Genomic DNA, 19,570 nt, shown 5'->3' on the forward strand with positions numbered 1-19,570 from the left:
TATTACCATAGTGGTATAATAGATTGATATATTAACTACACAAAACCTACAGGTCACTCATTAAAATAAGCTTTCTGTCCTGAGGGCTAATCACCATTCCTAACAGCCTAGTAACAATTCTGATGTGTTGAAATGCATCATTAAATTGGTCATAAAAGATTAATTCGTGACAATAAAATTACTAACCAACCATATTTTTTTCACATAACCTGAAACAACATCTATTTTTGGACTAAAAGTACATACAACTTTACATGCTTTTTCACCATCTGCTAAATAATAGTCCTTCCCCTTTTTGAATTGTGTAATGTATATATTATAACTAGTAATACAGCAAACACAAAATTTCCAGTCCAAAAAAAGTGAAACTGCACACCAAACAACTCTCTTTGTCATAATATGGCAATAATATTTTGAAAGATGGGTAAGCAAACCTATATGAGGTCATTATATAGGTATCCATCGTTTGGGAGGGGGGCTCCAGTAGTCAATTACAGCTATTCTTGGGAGCAACCACCTCTAGATGACACATTATGTAGCAGGTGTACGGATATTTATAGGACTAACACAACATCCTGGGTCCATCAACATGCCTTCCTCACTAAACAATTCAGTACCTACAAATAAAATCTACACATCCTTTCTCTCTAGCTCCAGTAAAGCAATGTGTGGTAAATCACTAAAACTTCCAGAGATGTGTAGTTATCTGTATAGAATGTCCAGGTCTTTGTTTGTAATTCCACACACCTTACTTAATTTAACCAGCAATAAGTCCATGTCTCGTAATACACCAATCCATATCCATCATAATAAGGCCATGTCTGGTAATAACTATCAGTCCATGTCTGGTAATAACTATCAGTCCATGTCTCGTAATACACCCATCCATATCCATCATAATTCAATCAAAGTGCTAACAAATAGTATTCATTGCCCTGCAATAAGCCCATACCTGGTAATAAGTCCATGTCTGGTAATAAGTCCATGTCTGGTAATAAGTCCATGTCTGGTAATAAGGCCATGTCTGATAATTAGACCATGTCTGATAATTAGACCATGTCGGGTAATTAGTCCATGTCTGGTAATAAGTCCATGTCTGGTAATAAGGCCATGTCTGATAATTAGACCATGTCTGATAATTAGTCCATGTCGGGTAATTAGTCCATGCTGGTAATAAGCATATGTCTAGTAATAAGTCCATGTCTGGTAATAAGGCCATGTCTGATAATTAGTCCATGTCGGGTAATTAGTCCATGTCGGGTAATTAGTCCATGCTGGTAATAAGCATATGTCTGGTAATAAGTCCATGTCTGGTAATAAGGCTATGTCTGATAATTAGTCCATGTCTGATAATTAGACCATGTCTGGTAATAAGTCCATGCTGGTAATTAGACCATGTCTGGTAATTAGTCCATGCTGGTAATAAGCATATGTCTGTTAACAAGGTCATGCCTGATAATATGGCCACAGTTGCAGTCAAATAAACATTAACGTGCATATGTGGTAAGCGATACACCCACCCATGTCTATTGCAGACAAACCCCACTCACCTAGCATGTCCTATTGTATAACAAGAAGTCTCTATTGTATAACAAGACGTCTCTATTGTATAACAAGATGTCCTATTGTATAACAAGATGTCCTATTGTATAACAAGACGTCCCTATTGTATAACAAGACGTCTCTATTGTATAACAAGACGTCCCTATTGTATAACAAGATGTCCTATTGTATAACAAGACGTCCCTATTGTATAACAAGACGTCTCTATTGTATAACAAGACATCCTATTGTATAACAAGATGTCCCTATTGTATAACAAGATGTCCTATTGTATAACAAGACGTCCCTATTGTATAACAAGATGTCCTATTGTATAACAAGACGTCCCTATTGTATAACAAGACATTCTATTTTATAACAAGACGTCCCTATTGTATAACAAGATGTCTCTATTGTATAACAAGATGTCCCTATTGTATAACAAGGGCCCAATGGGCCCAAATCGCTCACCTGCAATGCAGTGATCTTTTCATATATGGATCCTGCAGTTATTTGAAAACATGCTACAGGACCAATATAATGTCTCTCTGCACTTTGGCTTTTCACTAAAAGTCATTTAAAGATTTAAGCATACTTGATCGACGTGACCTTGAATGTGAGTCAGGGTCATTCATTTGAAAAAACTTGGTAGCCCTTCATCCCAGCATGCTACAGACCCAATATTAACTCCATGGGACTCTTGGTTATTGAGAAGAAGTCGTTTAAAGATTTTAGCCTTTTTGACCCCTGTGACCTTGAATGAAGGTCAAGGTCATTCATTTGAACAAACTTGAGAGCCCTTCACCCCAGCATGCTACAGGCCATATATTAGGTCTCTGGGACTCTTGGTTATTGAGAAAAAGTCGTTTAAAGATTTTAGCCTTTTTGACTCCTGTGAACTTGAATGAAGGTCAAGGTCATTCATTTGAACAAACTTGGTAGCCCTTTACCCCAGCATGCTACAGACCCAATATCAACTCCCTGGGACTCTTGGTTATTGAGAAGAAGTTGTTTAAAGATTTTAGCCTTTTTGATTCCTGTGTCCTTGAATGAAGGTCAAGGTCATTCATTTGAACAAACTTGGTAGCCCTTCACCCCAGCATGCTACAGACCCAATATCAAGTCCCTGGGTCTTTTGGCTATTTAGAAGAAGTCATTTATTTTTTTTTAGCATATTTGACCCCTGTGACCTTGAATGAAAGTCAAGGTCATTCATTTGAACAAACTTGGTAGCCCTTCACCCCAGCATGCTACAGACCCAATATCAACTCCCTGGGACTCTTGGTTATTGAGAAGAAGTCGTTTAAAGATTTTAGCCTTTTTGACCCCTGTGACCTTGAATGAAGGTCAACATTATTCATTTGAACAAACTTGGTAGCCCTTCACCCCAGCATGCCCAGCATGTCATCCCTATTGTATAACAAGACATCCCTATTGTATAACAAGACGTCCTTATTGTATAACAAGTCATCCCTATTGTATAACAAGACGTCCCTATTGTATAACAAGACGTCCCTATTATATAACAAGACATCCTATTGTATAACAAGTCATCCCTATTGTATAACAAGACGTCCCTATTGTATAACAAGACGTCCTTATTGTATAACAAGTCATCCCTATTGTATAACAAGACGTCCCTATTGTATAACAAGACGTCCCTATTGTATAACAAGACGTCCTTATTGTATAACAAGACGTCCCTATTGTATAACAAGACGTCCCTATTGTATAACAAGACAACCCTATTGTATAACAAGACGTCCCTATTGTATAACAAGACGTCCTTATTGTATAACAAGTCATCCCTATTGTATAACAAGACGTCCCTATTGTATAACAAGACGTCCTTATTGTATAACAAGTCATCCCTATTGTATAACAAGACATCCTATTGTATAACAAGACGTCCCTATTGTATAACAAGACGTCCCTATTGTATAACAAGACGTCCTATTGTATAACAAGACGTCCTTATTGTATAACAAGTCATCCCTATTGTATAACAAGACATCCTATTGTATAACAAGACGTCCCTATTGTATAACAAGACGTCCCTATTGTATAACAAGACGTCCCTATTGTATAACAAGACGTCCTATTGTATAACAAGACGTCCCTATTGTATAACAAGACGTCCCTATTGTGTAACAAGACGTCCCTATTGTATAACAAGTCATCCCTATTGTATAACAAGTCATCCCTATTGTATAACAAGACGTCACTATTGTACAACAAGATGTCCTATTGTATAACAAGACATCCTATTGTATTACATGATATCCTATTGTATAACAAGATATACTGTTGTATAACAAGACGTCCCTATTGTATAACAAGACGTCCCTATTGTATACCAAGACATCCTATTGTATTACATGATATCCTATTGTATAACAAGATATACTGTTGTATAACAAGACGTCCCTATTGTATAACAAGACGTCCCTATTGTATAATAAGACGTCCTATTGTATTACATGATATCCTATTGTATAACAAGATATACTGTTGTATAACAAGACGTCCCTATTGTATAACAAGACGTCCTATTGTATAACAAGACGTCCCTATTGTATAACAAGACGTCCCTATTGTATAACAAGACGTCCTATTGTAAAACAAGATGTCCTATTGTAAAACAAGACGTCCTATTGTATAACAAGACGTCCTTATTGTATAACAAGACGTCCCTATTGTATAACAAGACGTCCTATTGTAAAACAAGATGTCCCTATTGTATAACAAGACGTCCTATTTTATAACAAGACGTCTATATATGCTCAGAAACATTTTTTTAGAAGTATTGACCCAGAATGTTAGAAGTTAACCAAGCAATGGTCAGTATATATAGCCATTGAGTAGCTGGATTTAGGTCATACAAGTGTAAAGTGTGGCAGTAGGCACACACCACTCAATACCATGCTGTATAGACCTTTCCGACACCAATGAACACCTCCTACAATGGATCCATACATAATTGGTTTTAGTAAACAAGCCAATAATAAATCTCAGCTTTTCTTTGCATTTGGTTCCTAGATTTTGTTTCCTCATTCAATAAGAGGCAGACCTTGGTTACTACCTATCTAATTGCTACTGTATAAGTACATGATTGCTCTTTATTATCCCATATTGCCTCCATTATGATGTTGTAAAACTTGTGGTATAATTTGCAACCTTTCACTCAACTCCAGTTATCACATCATCTAAGGGTTCAAAGGTATAACTCAGCACTGCCGAATGAATCATTAGCTGCCAATTACACTCTTATACAACAAATCTGCACCAACCAAATGGTACCCATAATCCCTTTGTGAATCTATTATGATTAATTCACAGGGTACATAAACATAGCTGTAGACCTCCCACTGAATCAGTAACTGTAAATTATAGCAATGCACAACAGTAGGCTATAGTAATTCATCATACAATCCCTCTGTCAATTTATAACAATTACATGTATGTATACCTTTCCACCTTCAAATATATCATTGCACAACAAAAATCGAAAAAGCAATTTATCATACGATCCCTCTGTCAATTTATTACAATTACAAGTAAGTATATTCTTCCACCTCCTGGGTCAATAACTGTAAATCATTTCATTGCACAACACTAGTAGACTAAAGCAATTTATCATACAATCCCTCTGTCAATATATTACCATTACTTGGTTCATGAGAATAACTTTACACCTCAAAATGAGTCAGCAACTGTGCATTACAGCACTACACAACACTAGTATATCTTATTAGTGTATTTCTGCCATTTACCACTGAAATACAGGTAGATCCTGGAAACAGTACGATGTACATGGGTACTGCCAAGAAACAGTCAGCAGCTTTGCAGCCTCTTTCCTCACAGAAGTGGGAAAATTCCCATTTTAAAACATGCATTCTGAAGTAGCTGTCAGGTGTCAATATATGGAAGTGACTGGCGCCATGTATCACCATTAAAGGGGAAGAGATACTATGCTGTATGGGGAAGAGACCTAGAGATAGTAAAAGATGAACTCAGCTACATGTAAAAAGATTTCGGCAAAGTAAATGTTTACGTTAGTATTTTATTGAGCCGACATTACTGTAAAGCTACCAATTCTACACGGAAACGACTCTGAGGTATTTGTGTTTCTTGTACACCTTTCAAACTAAAACTTATCTACACCAAGCATATTGATCCAAATAAATATATTTCAAAAGGAGAAATGTCAGGCAGAAATCCACATCACAATATATAAGAAATGTGAATTAAGAGTTTTATATACAGAACTATAGGGATTCATATCACCATTGTGATCAACCATGGGAATCCATGTCCCTGTTGTAATCTACCATGGGAATCCATATCACCATTATAATCTACCATGGGAATCCATATCACCATTGTGATCTACCATGGGAATCCATATCACAATTGTGATCTACCATGGGAATCCATATCACAATTGTGATCTACCATGGGAACCCATATCACGATTGTGATCTACCATGGGAATCCATATCACCATTATAATCTACCATGGGAATCCATATCACCATTGTGATCTACCATGGGAATCCATATCACAATTGTGATCTACCATGGGAATCCATGTCACCATTATAATCTACCATGGGAATCTATATCCTCATTGTGATCTACCATGGGAATCTATATCCTCATTGTGATCTACCATGGGAATCTATATCCTCATTGTGATCTACCATGGGAATCCATATCCTCATTGTGATCTACCATGGGAATCTATATCATCGTGATCTACCATGGGAATCCATATCATCGTGATCTACCATGGGAATCCATATCACCATTGTGATCTACCATGGGAATATATATCCTCATTGTGATCTACCATGGGAATCCATATCCTCATTGTGATCTACCATGGGAATCTATATCCTCATTGTGATCTACCATGGGAATCTATATCCTCATTGTGATCTACCATGGGAATCTATATCCTCATCGTGATCTACCATGGGAATCTATATCCTCATTGTGATCTACCATGGGAATCTATATCCTCATCGTGATCTACCATGGGAATCTATATCCTCATTGTGATCTACCATGGGAATCTATATCCTCATTGTGATCTACCATGGGAATCTATATCCTCATCGTGATCTACCATGGGAATCTATATCCTCATTGTGATCTACCATGGGAATCCATATCATCTTGATCTACCATGGGAATCCATATCACGATTGTGATCTACCATGGGAATCTATATCCTCATTGTGATCTACCATGGGAATCTATATCCTCATTGTGATCTACCATGGGAATCTATATCCTCATTGTGATCTACCATGGGAATCTATATCCTCATTGTGATCTACCATGGGAATCTATATCCTCATTGTGATCTACCATGGGAATCTATATCCTCATTGTGATCTACCATAGGAATCCATATCCTCATTGTGATCTACCATGGAAATCCATATCCTCATTGTGATCTACCATGGGAATCTATATCCTCATTGTGATCTACCATGGGAATCCATATCCTCATTGTGATCTACCATGGGAATCCATATCATCGTGATCTACCATGGGAATCCGTATCATCGTGATCTACCATGGCAATCCATATCGCAATTGTGATCAACCATGGGAATCCATATCACAATTGTGATTATCCATAGGAATCTATACCCCCATTGTGATCAAACTTCAAATGACATCATTATTCCATGATATTAAAGATGACATCGCACCAGAGATGAATAGCTACCATATGTCGAACGAAATTAAATAAATATTGATGAACCTGTTCATTTTATACACAATTATGCTTCTGAAAATAAGCATGAGTTCCAACCATCTGAGTTGATATCGGACAAATTCTCCGCATAGAGAAAATAAAGTCACAAACACATCCCATGTAAATCTGATACGTAACAAGGACAGCCTGGGCAATGGCACATTTGTAAATAAGTAAGATGATAGTATTTTATTTAATTCAATGTTAATTGGTCGTTAAACGTACTTCATTTCATGGTTATTGTGATCGTTACAGTACTGTTAATTGCGAAGCCCCTCGGTCATTGTGTAGCTATGGTGTTCATGTTTCATTTGTGACACAAACGTTACGACATACTTAGGCTAGAGACGTAAATGTTAAGTCTCCGCATGGTTACATGTTTTACTTGAATCAGAAACTATCGACATCTTATTGTAATGAATGTTCGGTACGTTTTATAACGTTAAGATAACTTATGATACCCTACTCGGCCATCAATTCAGACTGACTTTCACAAATAACATGCTCAAATGTACATATAACTCAAATAACATTTAGATGAAATAATGAAAATTGTTTCCAAAACGTAATGTTATGTCTCTATTGTTTGTTCCACAGCGACCCATTGAGGGTAATAAAACACATATTTAAACAGTTTCTTTTCAAATTGATTTACTTTCTCAATATTCACACTGAAATTATTAAATGTTGCATTACAGGCCTTTTAAGGTAGTTGCGATTAAAAATGTTCATTTAAGTAGTAGTTAAGTATTAGTACAGAAATGCTAAGTACTAACACGAGAAGTAACAGAAGTTAGCTGTCACAAGTAAACAGGGTCGGCGTTTTCTGTGAAATGGAAAATTTAATCATAATTTCCATGTACAATCTTTCACATATAAATCTTTGCTATATAACTGGGCTAACAATTCAAGTGAGAAATAGTTCCAATCAATGGAAGTCTTCTCCACTGGAGATTCATGATCAGTAGAGTATTGGAATTCTCAACCTAAAAGCAGAAGCAGGATGAAAACGGGGGAAAAAAACAAAAAAACTCGTAGAATGATACAAGATACATGTAGTAGGCCAATTTTACCTCTAGACTACCCCATCCTGACCCCACAGAGTGCTTCTCATGGAGCATTGGCTAATATTCCAAATAATTCAAAACAACTTACCTCTGAAGACTCAAATCCAGTGCTCATCAACTTGAGTATGTAGAATAGCTATCCATGTTGTCAAACACACAGTAAAATGTTTTTCTCAGCTGTGCAATGTCAATTTTTTTGGCGGAGATGTGTGGTATAAAAGTACTACCCGAATGAGAAGATCCAATACACCATGGTCTTATCTATACCGAAGTCTACCTTCAATTTACAAACCATGGGCACCAAGGCTGCAGAATTCCGACTACAAGCACATTCACACAAACACACAACCAGGTAAAGTGCCTAGATGGTCCGCCAGTATAAGTTGTAGATCCAACAATATGATATAACTTCAAAATATATCATTTCCATCCCTGGTGGATGTCACTATTCCCAGGCAGAGTACCAAGACCTAGACTAACATACAATGTAATGTAGTTAGCTGGCCAAGTTGTATATATCTCTTTGATAATCTATAATGAATAGTTTCAAAATTCACGATTTATGCAAGAAAGGTTGGCAGTCACACTTCCTGTGGATAATGGTAGTAGATAATCCCGTAACTAGAACAGTGAGTTCCTACTGACTTTTGGAAGTAATCCCAGCAAGGATTAGGGGAGGCAGGAAAACCCACAAATACCTACTGCTATCTCAGCTGGTCCTAGCTGCCACCCCAGTGCTCCACTGACACACACTGTTGAGGTTTTTCTGATGCTACTACTGTACTCCCACAGCTAGGATCCCTGCTATATATACATATGTACACTAGCAGGGCCAACCAGTCCACAGTCTGTATAAAGTGGCTAACAAGGCTACTGGTCAGTAACTGATTTATACTGAACTAACTCTTTAAACTGACCACCTTTCAATACTGACAGCTAGTCAACAGCCTGTGTTAATACTGGCTTACTTAGCTACTGGAGCCTGACACCCGTCAGTTATACTGGCTGACCAGGCTATTCTGTGGCCTGAAATTGGTCAGTCATACTGAACTAACTCTTAAAACTGACCATCTTTCAATACTGACATCCAGTCCACAGCCTGTGTTGATAGTTATTAGTGTACCTGCTTACAGTGAATAAATCTTTAAAACTGACCATCTTTCAATACTGATACCTTGTCAATACTGACTATTGATCTTGTCAATGTTGATATCTTGTGGATAGTGACATATTTGTGGATACTGACATATTTGTTGATAGTGACATCTTTGTTGATAGTGACATCATTGTGGATAGCGACTTCTTTGTTGATAGTGACATCTTGTCGATAATGACATCTTGTCGATACCAACATTTTTAAGGATAGTGACATCTTTGTGGATACTGATATGTTTGTGGATAGTGACATCTTTGTGGATACTGACATCTTTGTAGATAGTGACATCTTTGTGGATACTGACATCTTTGTCAACAGAAACATCTTTGTTGATACCTAGGCGGCTGGGGTTTGATTCCTGATCAGACGTGATAAGGTATGGGGTCACCTGCCAGACCACATGGATTTCTCCAGGTACACCGACTTCCTCCTACACTAAGTACCCTTGTGTGCTTTCATCCGGGCCAACAAGAGTGATTTATATAAGATGGTATAACTTGTTTTTAATTGTAAAACAAATAAAGTTTAAATTTTACTAAAATTTACAATATTTCTGTTACTTTTTCTATTTAAACTGCTCTATAAGAAGTATGTTCCAGTAATTTTCAGCCATTTTCATTAGCGCAACATTTTTTAAAAATAACACTGTGCTTCTTTGTTTTGTTTTTGGAAAATAAATAACAAGAAAAGAGACCTAACCTTCTTTTTGTTAATTGGGAAATGGGGCCCATTATCAGCCCAGATAATCTACAGAACAAGCCCTGTATGATAACTTTAAATGTACTTTCAATTCAAACCTTGTGTGTGCAGATTTTGGCCACATCTTGTTGGTATTGACATACTGTAGTTAATGAGCCTTGTAAACACAACTGATGTAAGCCCTCATTCCACCAGCATCCTTACTTTACCTCCTTCTGCCAAACATGTGATCTCTCTTATCGCTACATATTTCCTTTGAAATTAAAAATGCACTTATTCACAACAATTTACAAGCTGCCACAGTGATTCAATCTCAGACCAGATACAATTGCCTTTTATTACCACACAATATATAGCCATATGTTCTTCAGGACTGGGTATGATGGAAGAAAACAGTGAATCCTGATAAAATGTCCTTTGTTTCAACTTCCATTTCCCTCACTGCCAACATATCTCAATGTCATATTGTCAGGAAGTCCATTTCATATTTTTGTGTGATATTCCTAAATAAAGATATTTTTTTTCCTTATTTTTTTTTCTCTGAACTAGAACACTGACATGTCATGAAGGGTTCCATTGTGATCCTGAATTATATTACCCTCAGTAATAAGCTAAGCTGAGCCTCTAGTAACGTTAAAAATAACAAAAAAAAAAAAATCTGCAGTGTTCACCCATCATGAGTTCAACTGTCTCCAACTACCACATGGTTTTTTTCAGTTTGCAGAAATTTTGTTGGAACCAGATTGTTTTGTGTGTTGGCCATGGATAGAAATCCAGATTAGAGGCAATATTTCGGACAGGACATAGTTTAGTTTTGACAGAAACTCAGACAGGACATGTACAGATTTCAGTTTAGACTGAAATTAAGACTGGACAGTTTACTTTAGACTGAAATTCAGAACGGACAGATCCAGAGTTTAGTTTAGACTGAAATTTAGACTGGACAGAGTCAAGTTTAGACTGAAATTCAGACTGGACATAGTTTAGTTTAGACAGAAATATCAGACTGGACAGTGTCCAGTGTGACAGTGATTACTATTTATGTATTATATGGTGGCAATTTTAAGACAGAATAAACAAATTATTCAAGCATTAAGGATTTTATGTTTCAGTAACAATAGGGTGTTATATGTCAGAATAAATTTGTTTTATATCAGTATAGATATTGTGGGTTTCACTTCAGCATAAAAAACAGTGATTTTATGTCAGTATAAATATTGGGGGTTATATTTCAGCATAAATACAGTGATTTTATGTCAGTATAAATATTGGGGGTTTCATTTCAGCATAAATACGATGATTTTATGTCAGTATAAATATTGTGGGTTATATTTCAGCATGGATGTAGTGACTTTTATGTCTGTATGGATATCTTGGTTTTATTTCAGCATGATTACGGTGATTTTTATGTTGGTATGGATATCTTGGTTTTATTTCAGCATGAATACGGTAGTTTCCATCAGTAAGACCGGAGTAATTTATATGTAGCCTACTTCTCATCACATGGGGAAGAGAAAATAGTGATACCTAACCATCATTAATGATTTGGAATTCCCAGCCCTGCCTTACACCATTAACTTTATGTTGTAAGATTTGTGTGATCCTACAAGTACAGCAAATTGGACCAATTAAAGAAATTCACCGTGCACCATTCATCAGGCTTCGTGACAAGCATCACACAGCCAATGTAACGATGGGATTTGATAAACATGACCTTCCAATATAGCTGCCAATACACTTGAAAAGATTTACACAAAAATCTGCCAAACTAGTCAGCTTACTTTAAATTGTTTATCATACAAGTTTCAACCAGCCTGGCGTAATAGCTGACTTCCCCATCTTTGTATACACTTGAGGAAGACAGAGCCCCAGCTAGTGTTCTTTATGGCAGTTTTTAACATCTTAAAGTAAGCATCATTTCACGTCAAACTCCACAAACTCTTATCTTCTGTGTATATCTGTCTTCTACATATTTACCCGAAGTTACTATTTTATCACGACTAAAGGACTTAAACAATCACAAAAGGAAATCGACTCTGAAAAGGATGGGTAACAACACGTTTGTTTTGGGAAACTTTGAGGATTTCCTCTTCTTCACAACAATATCTTGTCTATATGTTAACAGCCAAGATTAAATTTTGACTTAAATTGTTCTGTTAGAAATCCAACTACAACATAACCACCAAAATGGGTTTCTTTAACACCTTATGACGATATGACACCCCTGCTATTTCCCCACACTTATACCTAGGTGGAGCCCTGGAATAATTAAAACCATATTGAAATTTCAATTGATACAAACTTTAAATCACTGCAAAATTTATATACTGAGAAATGATTGCCTTACATCAAATTTATTATGAGAATCTCTGGAGTAGGTTCCAAGTTGAATATGAAAAATTTAAGTTTTATATCAAATTAAATTAACAGGTAAGTCTGCAAGTCAGGCAAAAATTGGCCTATTTTCAATATTGATATTTACAAGTTATTTCTTGCACAGTTTGAAGTTGAATATGAAAAGTTAAGTCGCACATCAAATTTAATTAACTAGTAAATCTGCAGCTCGGGTAAAAAAAAGTTAAAAGTGCATGTGTGAGGAACCATTTTCCAATTTGTTTTCTTCGGGATGGCCATGCTGAATTTAGTTAATTTGTTCATAAAGGAATAGAGAAATATCCTGTGTTTCAATTTAAAAACATGTTTTATTTCAATATCACCTTTTTTGGTGATGTTTCTACGAACTTTTGATAGTTATATTTACAAATATTTTGATAAAGGATAATTACTATTCACAATGTTGAACACGAGACATTTTCTGTGCTTTGGTTTAAAAGTAGGACTCGATTTTCCAGAGTGATGAAATAAAAAAAGACAACACAAATTTTAAAATCCAAACTGTAAATACTTGTTTATATCTGAGGACTTATTGTCTATATGCTGCTTTGCTGGTTGAGTGTAGTGATCAATGTTCTAGTCTTAAATTTACAAAAACAGGGATAATAAAGGTGATTTGGTCCAAATCACAGAAGTGATGTTTACAACTGTGAAACTCCTTCTACTCATCATAATATACATGTTTGGCCAGCCTGAATGTCGCTTTTGAAGTAGCAACTGTTAATTATTCCTATTTTGATTGGGATTGCCTGAAGTGCATTTAGACAGAAGGCCTCCATGAAAAACTTTGATTACGCAATCCTGCTAATTATAACTAGCCCCGCAGAGAGATCTACATTTGAGCAACAGAGTGTAAGATTTCTCCAAATTCATGTCGATCTAAACAAAGTGTTCTAGTGGAAATTTGTTCATACAGAACAAGAGGCTCAACTGGCCTGCATCACCAACCTGTTCCACTGGGTTGTTTAAACCCTAACTGTATGCCTGAATTCCCAAAGTTCCTTAGGACTGAAATGTTCCAAAAAGAGATAAGTTATACAGAAGTTGTTTGTGTGAAGTGAGTTTTTATTGAGAGATGCTCTGCATAAAGGGGAGTGAACTCTGAACAGGTGGAACCTATCAGATATGATAGGGACAAAGAGCCTTGGCCAGTGTCCATCTCCTAACTCAACACCACACTAACACCCCCTACAAAGTGTGTATAAACACACCCAGTACTGGATAACTACCCTAACAGACACAGGTACATCATCTAGGTGTTTATATACATCAAATCAGATTTCTTCTGACATTGTTAATACCTAGAACTGAATAATTGATACTGACTGACTGACATGTAGCAAAGTTATCAACTGTACATAATAGGTGGTGAAGCATGGTCCAGTTATCAGGGCAGGAAATCCAATTTCAGCATCACTGGTCCATTGGCAAGTTTCTGTTGAAATGTATTTGGCCAAAGTTGAAACATAGTGGTCCAATTAAACTTAATTATTAACATCTTAATTACTAAAATGTAAAAGTTAAAGATTATAAGAAAATTTGCAGCTATTCACTTGCTCATAGACAAAATCTACAGGCCTCGAGAGGCCATTGGACCTGATTTTTCTCACCCTGGTTATCATCAGACTAGTTCTAGGTGGCCTTTTGATGGTCTGGTCAAAATATCAACTTTCAAAAGACCCTTTGTCAGCAATCCAGTAAAATCATTAGAAGACTCATATAAGCCTGATGCACTGAATTCTCAAACCTTAGTCAAGTTTATCACTCAAACCTCATATCTATATGACTCCCACACATGCTGTACACAAACCAACCAATGATATACAGCTCAGAGACTGAAACAGCACAGACAAGTAGCAGAGGTATCAGTGTTAATCCACCATAGCATTCTCACATCTATAAACAGTTGTTATTTCAACAGTATTTCTGATAGTCGAGGGACACTTTTACAGTTTCAGATGTTGCTAAATTGAGACAAATTCTGTCACTCTATCAAATGTTCAATAGTTTTCCTAGATTACAGTTCTGTTTATAACTCCAAAGAGACTATTGATTACATGAAGCAAACATAGCTGTCATAACTTCTGCCGGAAATAGGTCATTCAAATGTGGGCCAGTTTTTTTCAGCCTTTTGGCTAATTTCATCCTCTTTTAGAATTTGAATGCAATTTTTTTCTCTCGAACAGCTGAGACTCCAACAGCAAAGTTCAAATTTCAGCCCATAAGCCAACGGACATCTGATATTCAAATTTCAGCCCATAAGCCAACGGACATCTGATATTTAAGCCAACGGACATCTGATATTTATATCATTTTATCTTTTATTACAAAATAAAATCATGCAGCGCTACCTGACATTAACAGATATTCTCTATACAATGCTTACATCTCTCAAAAACAGTACAAAACTTTTCAATGTTTTTTTCATACTTAAGGTTAGAGTCGGGAATCAGTTGAGATTTTAACATGGATGATTGGATATAATCAATTAGTGTAAACCAATTGATTTCAATTATTAATTGGTTAGCCTTCCTATACATAATCCTTTAAACAAGAGATCCCAGATGGATCTAAACACCCACCATTGAATGATCTTGATTGGGACAAACATCTCCCTCCAATACTTTTGAAGAAATAGTGATAACAAATTTCAATTTTCAAAATCCAAGAGCACCGTCTGTTGCCCATTTTGTTTTTCTGATTAAAAATCTAAATTGCAATGGCACAACTAGGGACCAAGGGGAACCTACACAGGTAGCTAAGGAATATCCATTCAGTACCTTTTGAGAAATAGCGATAACAATCTTCCATTCTAAAATTCAAGATGGCCACCTGTCGGCCATTTTGTTTTTCTGACCGATATCTAAATTTAAATGGCACAGCTAGGAACCAAGGGGAACCTTCACATAAAGTTTGAGGAATATCCCTTCAGTACTTTTCGAAAAATAGCGATAACAAGGACTGTTTACTGATGGACAGACGACGGACCATGGACGCAGGGTGATTTGAATATCTGATGATGGTGGGCTAAAAATATCACCGGAATATTTTTTTCCTTTTTTACCCCAGGATTGAATAGGCCTATCTTCTCCGGAGAGTTTGAAGCCAATTTCATATTATACTAGCTTTACTTCACATAGTTTTGTATCTTTAATTTTTATCATACCATTTAAACTTAACAATCTTTTTTGATAAACAGTTATCATTTATATTTCTGCAATTAATTATGTATAAATAACATGATTGGTAAGAAGTTATAGTTAAGAGTAAAATGACAGAGAATTCATGTTCTCTCTTTAGTGAAAATGAAAGTACATTTCACATTTCGGGTTTTGAAAGCAATCATTGATGTTTACATTTCACAATGGATTATCAGTAACTGACTGCATTTCTGATAAGATATTAATTATAATCCATTATCAGGACAGGACTACTTCAGGTTAATTTTCTAAGACTTTATACCATATCTCCAATACAGAAGATTTTTTAAATTTTAACTTTGAGTTACTTCCCCTTCACAATAAAACAAAGAGTTAAAGACAGAAGAAATAGATTTATTGTGGTATTTGACCTAATAAGCACAAAATTTCATTGAAATTGGTTGAGGAGTTTCTGGGAAGTTGAAATCTTAATTGTTTATGGAGGCACAACAACGGACAAAAGGTGATCAGAACAGGTCATGACACTTCGTTTCAGGTAGCTACACAACCTTTTTATCAATTACATTCATCTAGGGAAAAAAACCTAGAGTCTTTGGTTAAATGACTGAAGAATATATTGACAGGTCAATCAAGTAAGGAACTTTTTACATGTTTCAATTTGTGCACTCATCCTCTTTTCCTGAAAAAGGTGGGGGTGCGCTTATAGGGGCAGTTGCATTTCTTAGGTCTTTCACAAAGACAACATGGCTCTTCCACTAGGATTTCACCCCAGGGAATTGTTTTGTTTTCATAGGTATTCATTAGGCTACCTGTTATAATACTTGATGTTGTCAAAATTTTCTTCAAAGTTACTGAGAATAATTTCTAAATCCTTAAAAAGTCTACAATTGTCTTAACTTAACAGTAGAAGATACAAAATCATTTAAAAGGAAATTGACTTGCAGAAGCCTGTGTACAGAAAAAAACTGGTGGGACAATCTACTTTAAAATGACATTATCGAGGCCTTTATACAGTAAAAACAGTGGGACACTCTACCTTAACAAATAAGATTGCACTTCTTTCCATTCTAAGATAAACAATATAAAATTCACCATTTAAAACATAAATCCTATAGTGTTGTGCTTACAGGAAAAAAGTTTAGTCATGTCAATACTTGTATCATTTCTGCCAGCTTTCAATGTCTAAAGGGAGACAACTCTTCTCTGATTCAAGGGAGACAACTCTTCTCTGATTCAGAGTCAACACAATTTCATATTCAAATTTAATTATCAACAAATACGTAAACAAGTCGCTCTATTACATGAAAAAATATGATCAAGGGAAATATCTTCAATATGAATAATAGAATTCTAGCATACCAACTTCATTCGAGATAATTGAAAACAATAAAAAGTCTGCAATTTCTTAAACTTAGAAGTAACTATAACCAAGACACAAAGCTGGCCTCTGATGTTACTGTTGTTCTAATCTTAAATTAATAAAATATGTAACATTCCAAAGAAAGCGCTGCTTCAATTTCCCTAACAGGATATATTTAAGTTTAAAATGTATTCTCTGCAAACTCTAAAAGATTTGTTTTAGTCATACATGTACCAATATCAAATTCATAGATGAAACTTTCAGTATTACAGACATACCTGAAAGCTGTGGTTGATATTTTTGGTACTGCATTCTGCTACACTAAGATCTGTCAGTTCTATTTCATCGTAGATCACAGACTGCAAAGAAAATGACATAAGTATTAAGGTTATATACTACCTTTATATAAAATGTATCGTCTTTTCAAAAGAGTTCCTCACTATAAGAAACCAGTAAAATCTTTCTTCATTGTCAAACTGATCTAATGTGAATACATGTATACATATTTCAGCACTAACCTATACTACATCTATTATCTTATTACTATAGTTCTTGTATTGGCATTGTTTTGTATTATTTTCTTTTACAAATGTACCATGATGGATGATCACAATGTATGTATCTGATTGTGAGATTTTTATACATGCCAAGCACTAAACATGTGGACATACCAGGTAAATCATTGTCTGGTGCATACTATGATTTTACTGAGGATATAGAAATGGACAAAACAAGCCATCCAATTACATTAACTTATATTGCTATAATAGATATTTTCAGGTAAATTCACTTCGGATACATCATTTGAAATCTGTACCAGCTACCCAAGCTTAGTACAGTTTCATAATTATTAATGCACCAAACATTCTATAAAGAGAGAGCTCTTTATAGTGATAAATCTAACCATACACAGGTAAGGCCAAATAAAATTAATTTCTTGTTTCTCAGGCCCGCCCGCATCCAATATGAACCCCCCGCACCACTCACTTTTTATTGAAATCAAAAAAATAAAAACGTCCGCGCCGAAAAATAAATTCCGGAAAAAAATCCGTCGTTGGTTGCCGCAATATCCGGAACTTGCCCGATCCGTGTTTTAGAATCTCCCAAATCAGATCATTGAAACGTTTGTTTATCTTTTAGACGCTTGATTTTTCAATTGCACATGGTAGCAATGATTTCCATTCAAATATCTTTTTCTGGCTGTGTTATTTTACCCTGGACAATCATATCGAATTATAGCGACACTTGTTCGTTTGGCGAACTTTACAAGGGTCTGCGCGATGGATCGCTTGGTCCCGACGACTGGTCGTTTCCGCCAAAATTCACGGATCATGATGTGTCGGCCGCGATCGGCAAACGGAAAGCTGATGTTTTTGATAAAGTAATGATCGATGTCTTTGAAGGTAAACGAAGCAACAAAACTGTTTGGACATTATGTAAGAACCAAATCTTAAAACATAGGGAGTTCCTGATCACTTGTGTACATCTGGTGAACATTGAACATAAAATTGTATTTCAATCGTTTTTCAATTTAAATTGCAAGTTTAATACCAGAAAATAAAGACAATAGTTTAAAATTAAGATTTCTTTATTCACTTTATGCATTTAACAATTGACACAATTTCAAATCACATGATTCATGTATATGTATCATTATGTGACTGAGAGAAAAAAATAAAAAAGTCCCTCCCTCATCACATTTTTAGGTAGTAAAAAAAAAAAAAAAAAGCCCCTCCCTCCCTCATCCTTTTTTGGAAAAATGTGCCTGAGGAACAAGACATTAATTTTGTTTGGCCTAACACATATTGTTTTTTTTTTCTTTTCATATATCTTTTTTTTATCTTTGCAAAGTTTTTACACATACATCATCACCAATTAAGACACACACTTATGACTTTCATTCATACTTTACACACCCACATATATATGTACCATATGCATATTTTTTCTCATTGATCATCATCAAGATGATATCAATAAATCCTTATTATCATCATCACCATAATCACACCATTAATATCATCTTCATCACTACATAATTAAATATTCATCAATATATATGTCAATACATGTCATTTAATCACTAGATTATCATCCCTACATCAACATATATATATGGGTATATGAAATATTTCTATCTTGTGTCCAATCTTTGTTGTGTTCTCTGCTAACTAAATATATGTCTGGCCTAGATACAAACCTGTCCAATTCATAAAAACATGCAAATATTCATATTTTGTTGAGAACAACTTCTTTTAAACAATCAATAACTCAAGTTTTCATTTGTGAATGGGAGAGTTATCTCCCTTGGTCTATAAAAACTGGTATATTGTGGCATATTATTGCAATAGTATAGTATTACTATTGGAGACCAGACTTACCTGAACCTACATGGCAATTCACTGTTGCTTCATCTAT

At 35.5% G+C, this 19,570-nt stretch overlaps 1 protein-coding gene across 1 annotated transcript in view; it reads right to left on the reverse strand.

Moving 5' to 3' along the window:
* The window catches only part of LOC117342348 (diacylglycerol kinase delta-like), a 134,987-nt gene that overhangs the window by 91,089 nt on the left and 24,328 nt on the right, over positions 1-19,570 (reverse strand). Inside the window, exon 5 of the mRNA XM_033904491.1 lies at positions 17,431-17,511. Within this exon, the coding sequence (XP_033760382.1) occupies positions 17,431-17,511 (81 nt within the window). The remainder of the gene's footprint in view (positions 1-17,430; positions 17,512-19,570) is intronic.

Source organism: Pecten maximus, chromosome 14 (genome assembly GCF_902652985.1).
Source record: "Pecten maximus chromosome 14, xPecMax1.1, whole genome shotgun sequence".
Lineage (NCBI taxonomy): Eukaryota > Metazoa > Mollusca > Bivalvia > Pectinida > Pectinidae > Pecten > Pecten maximus.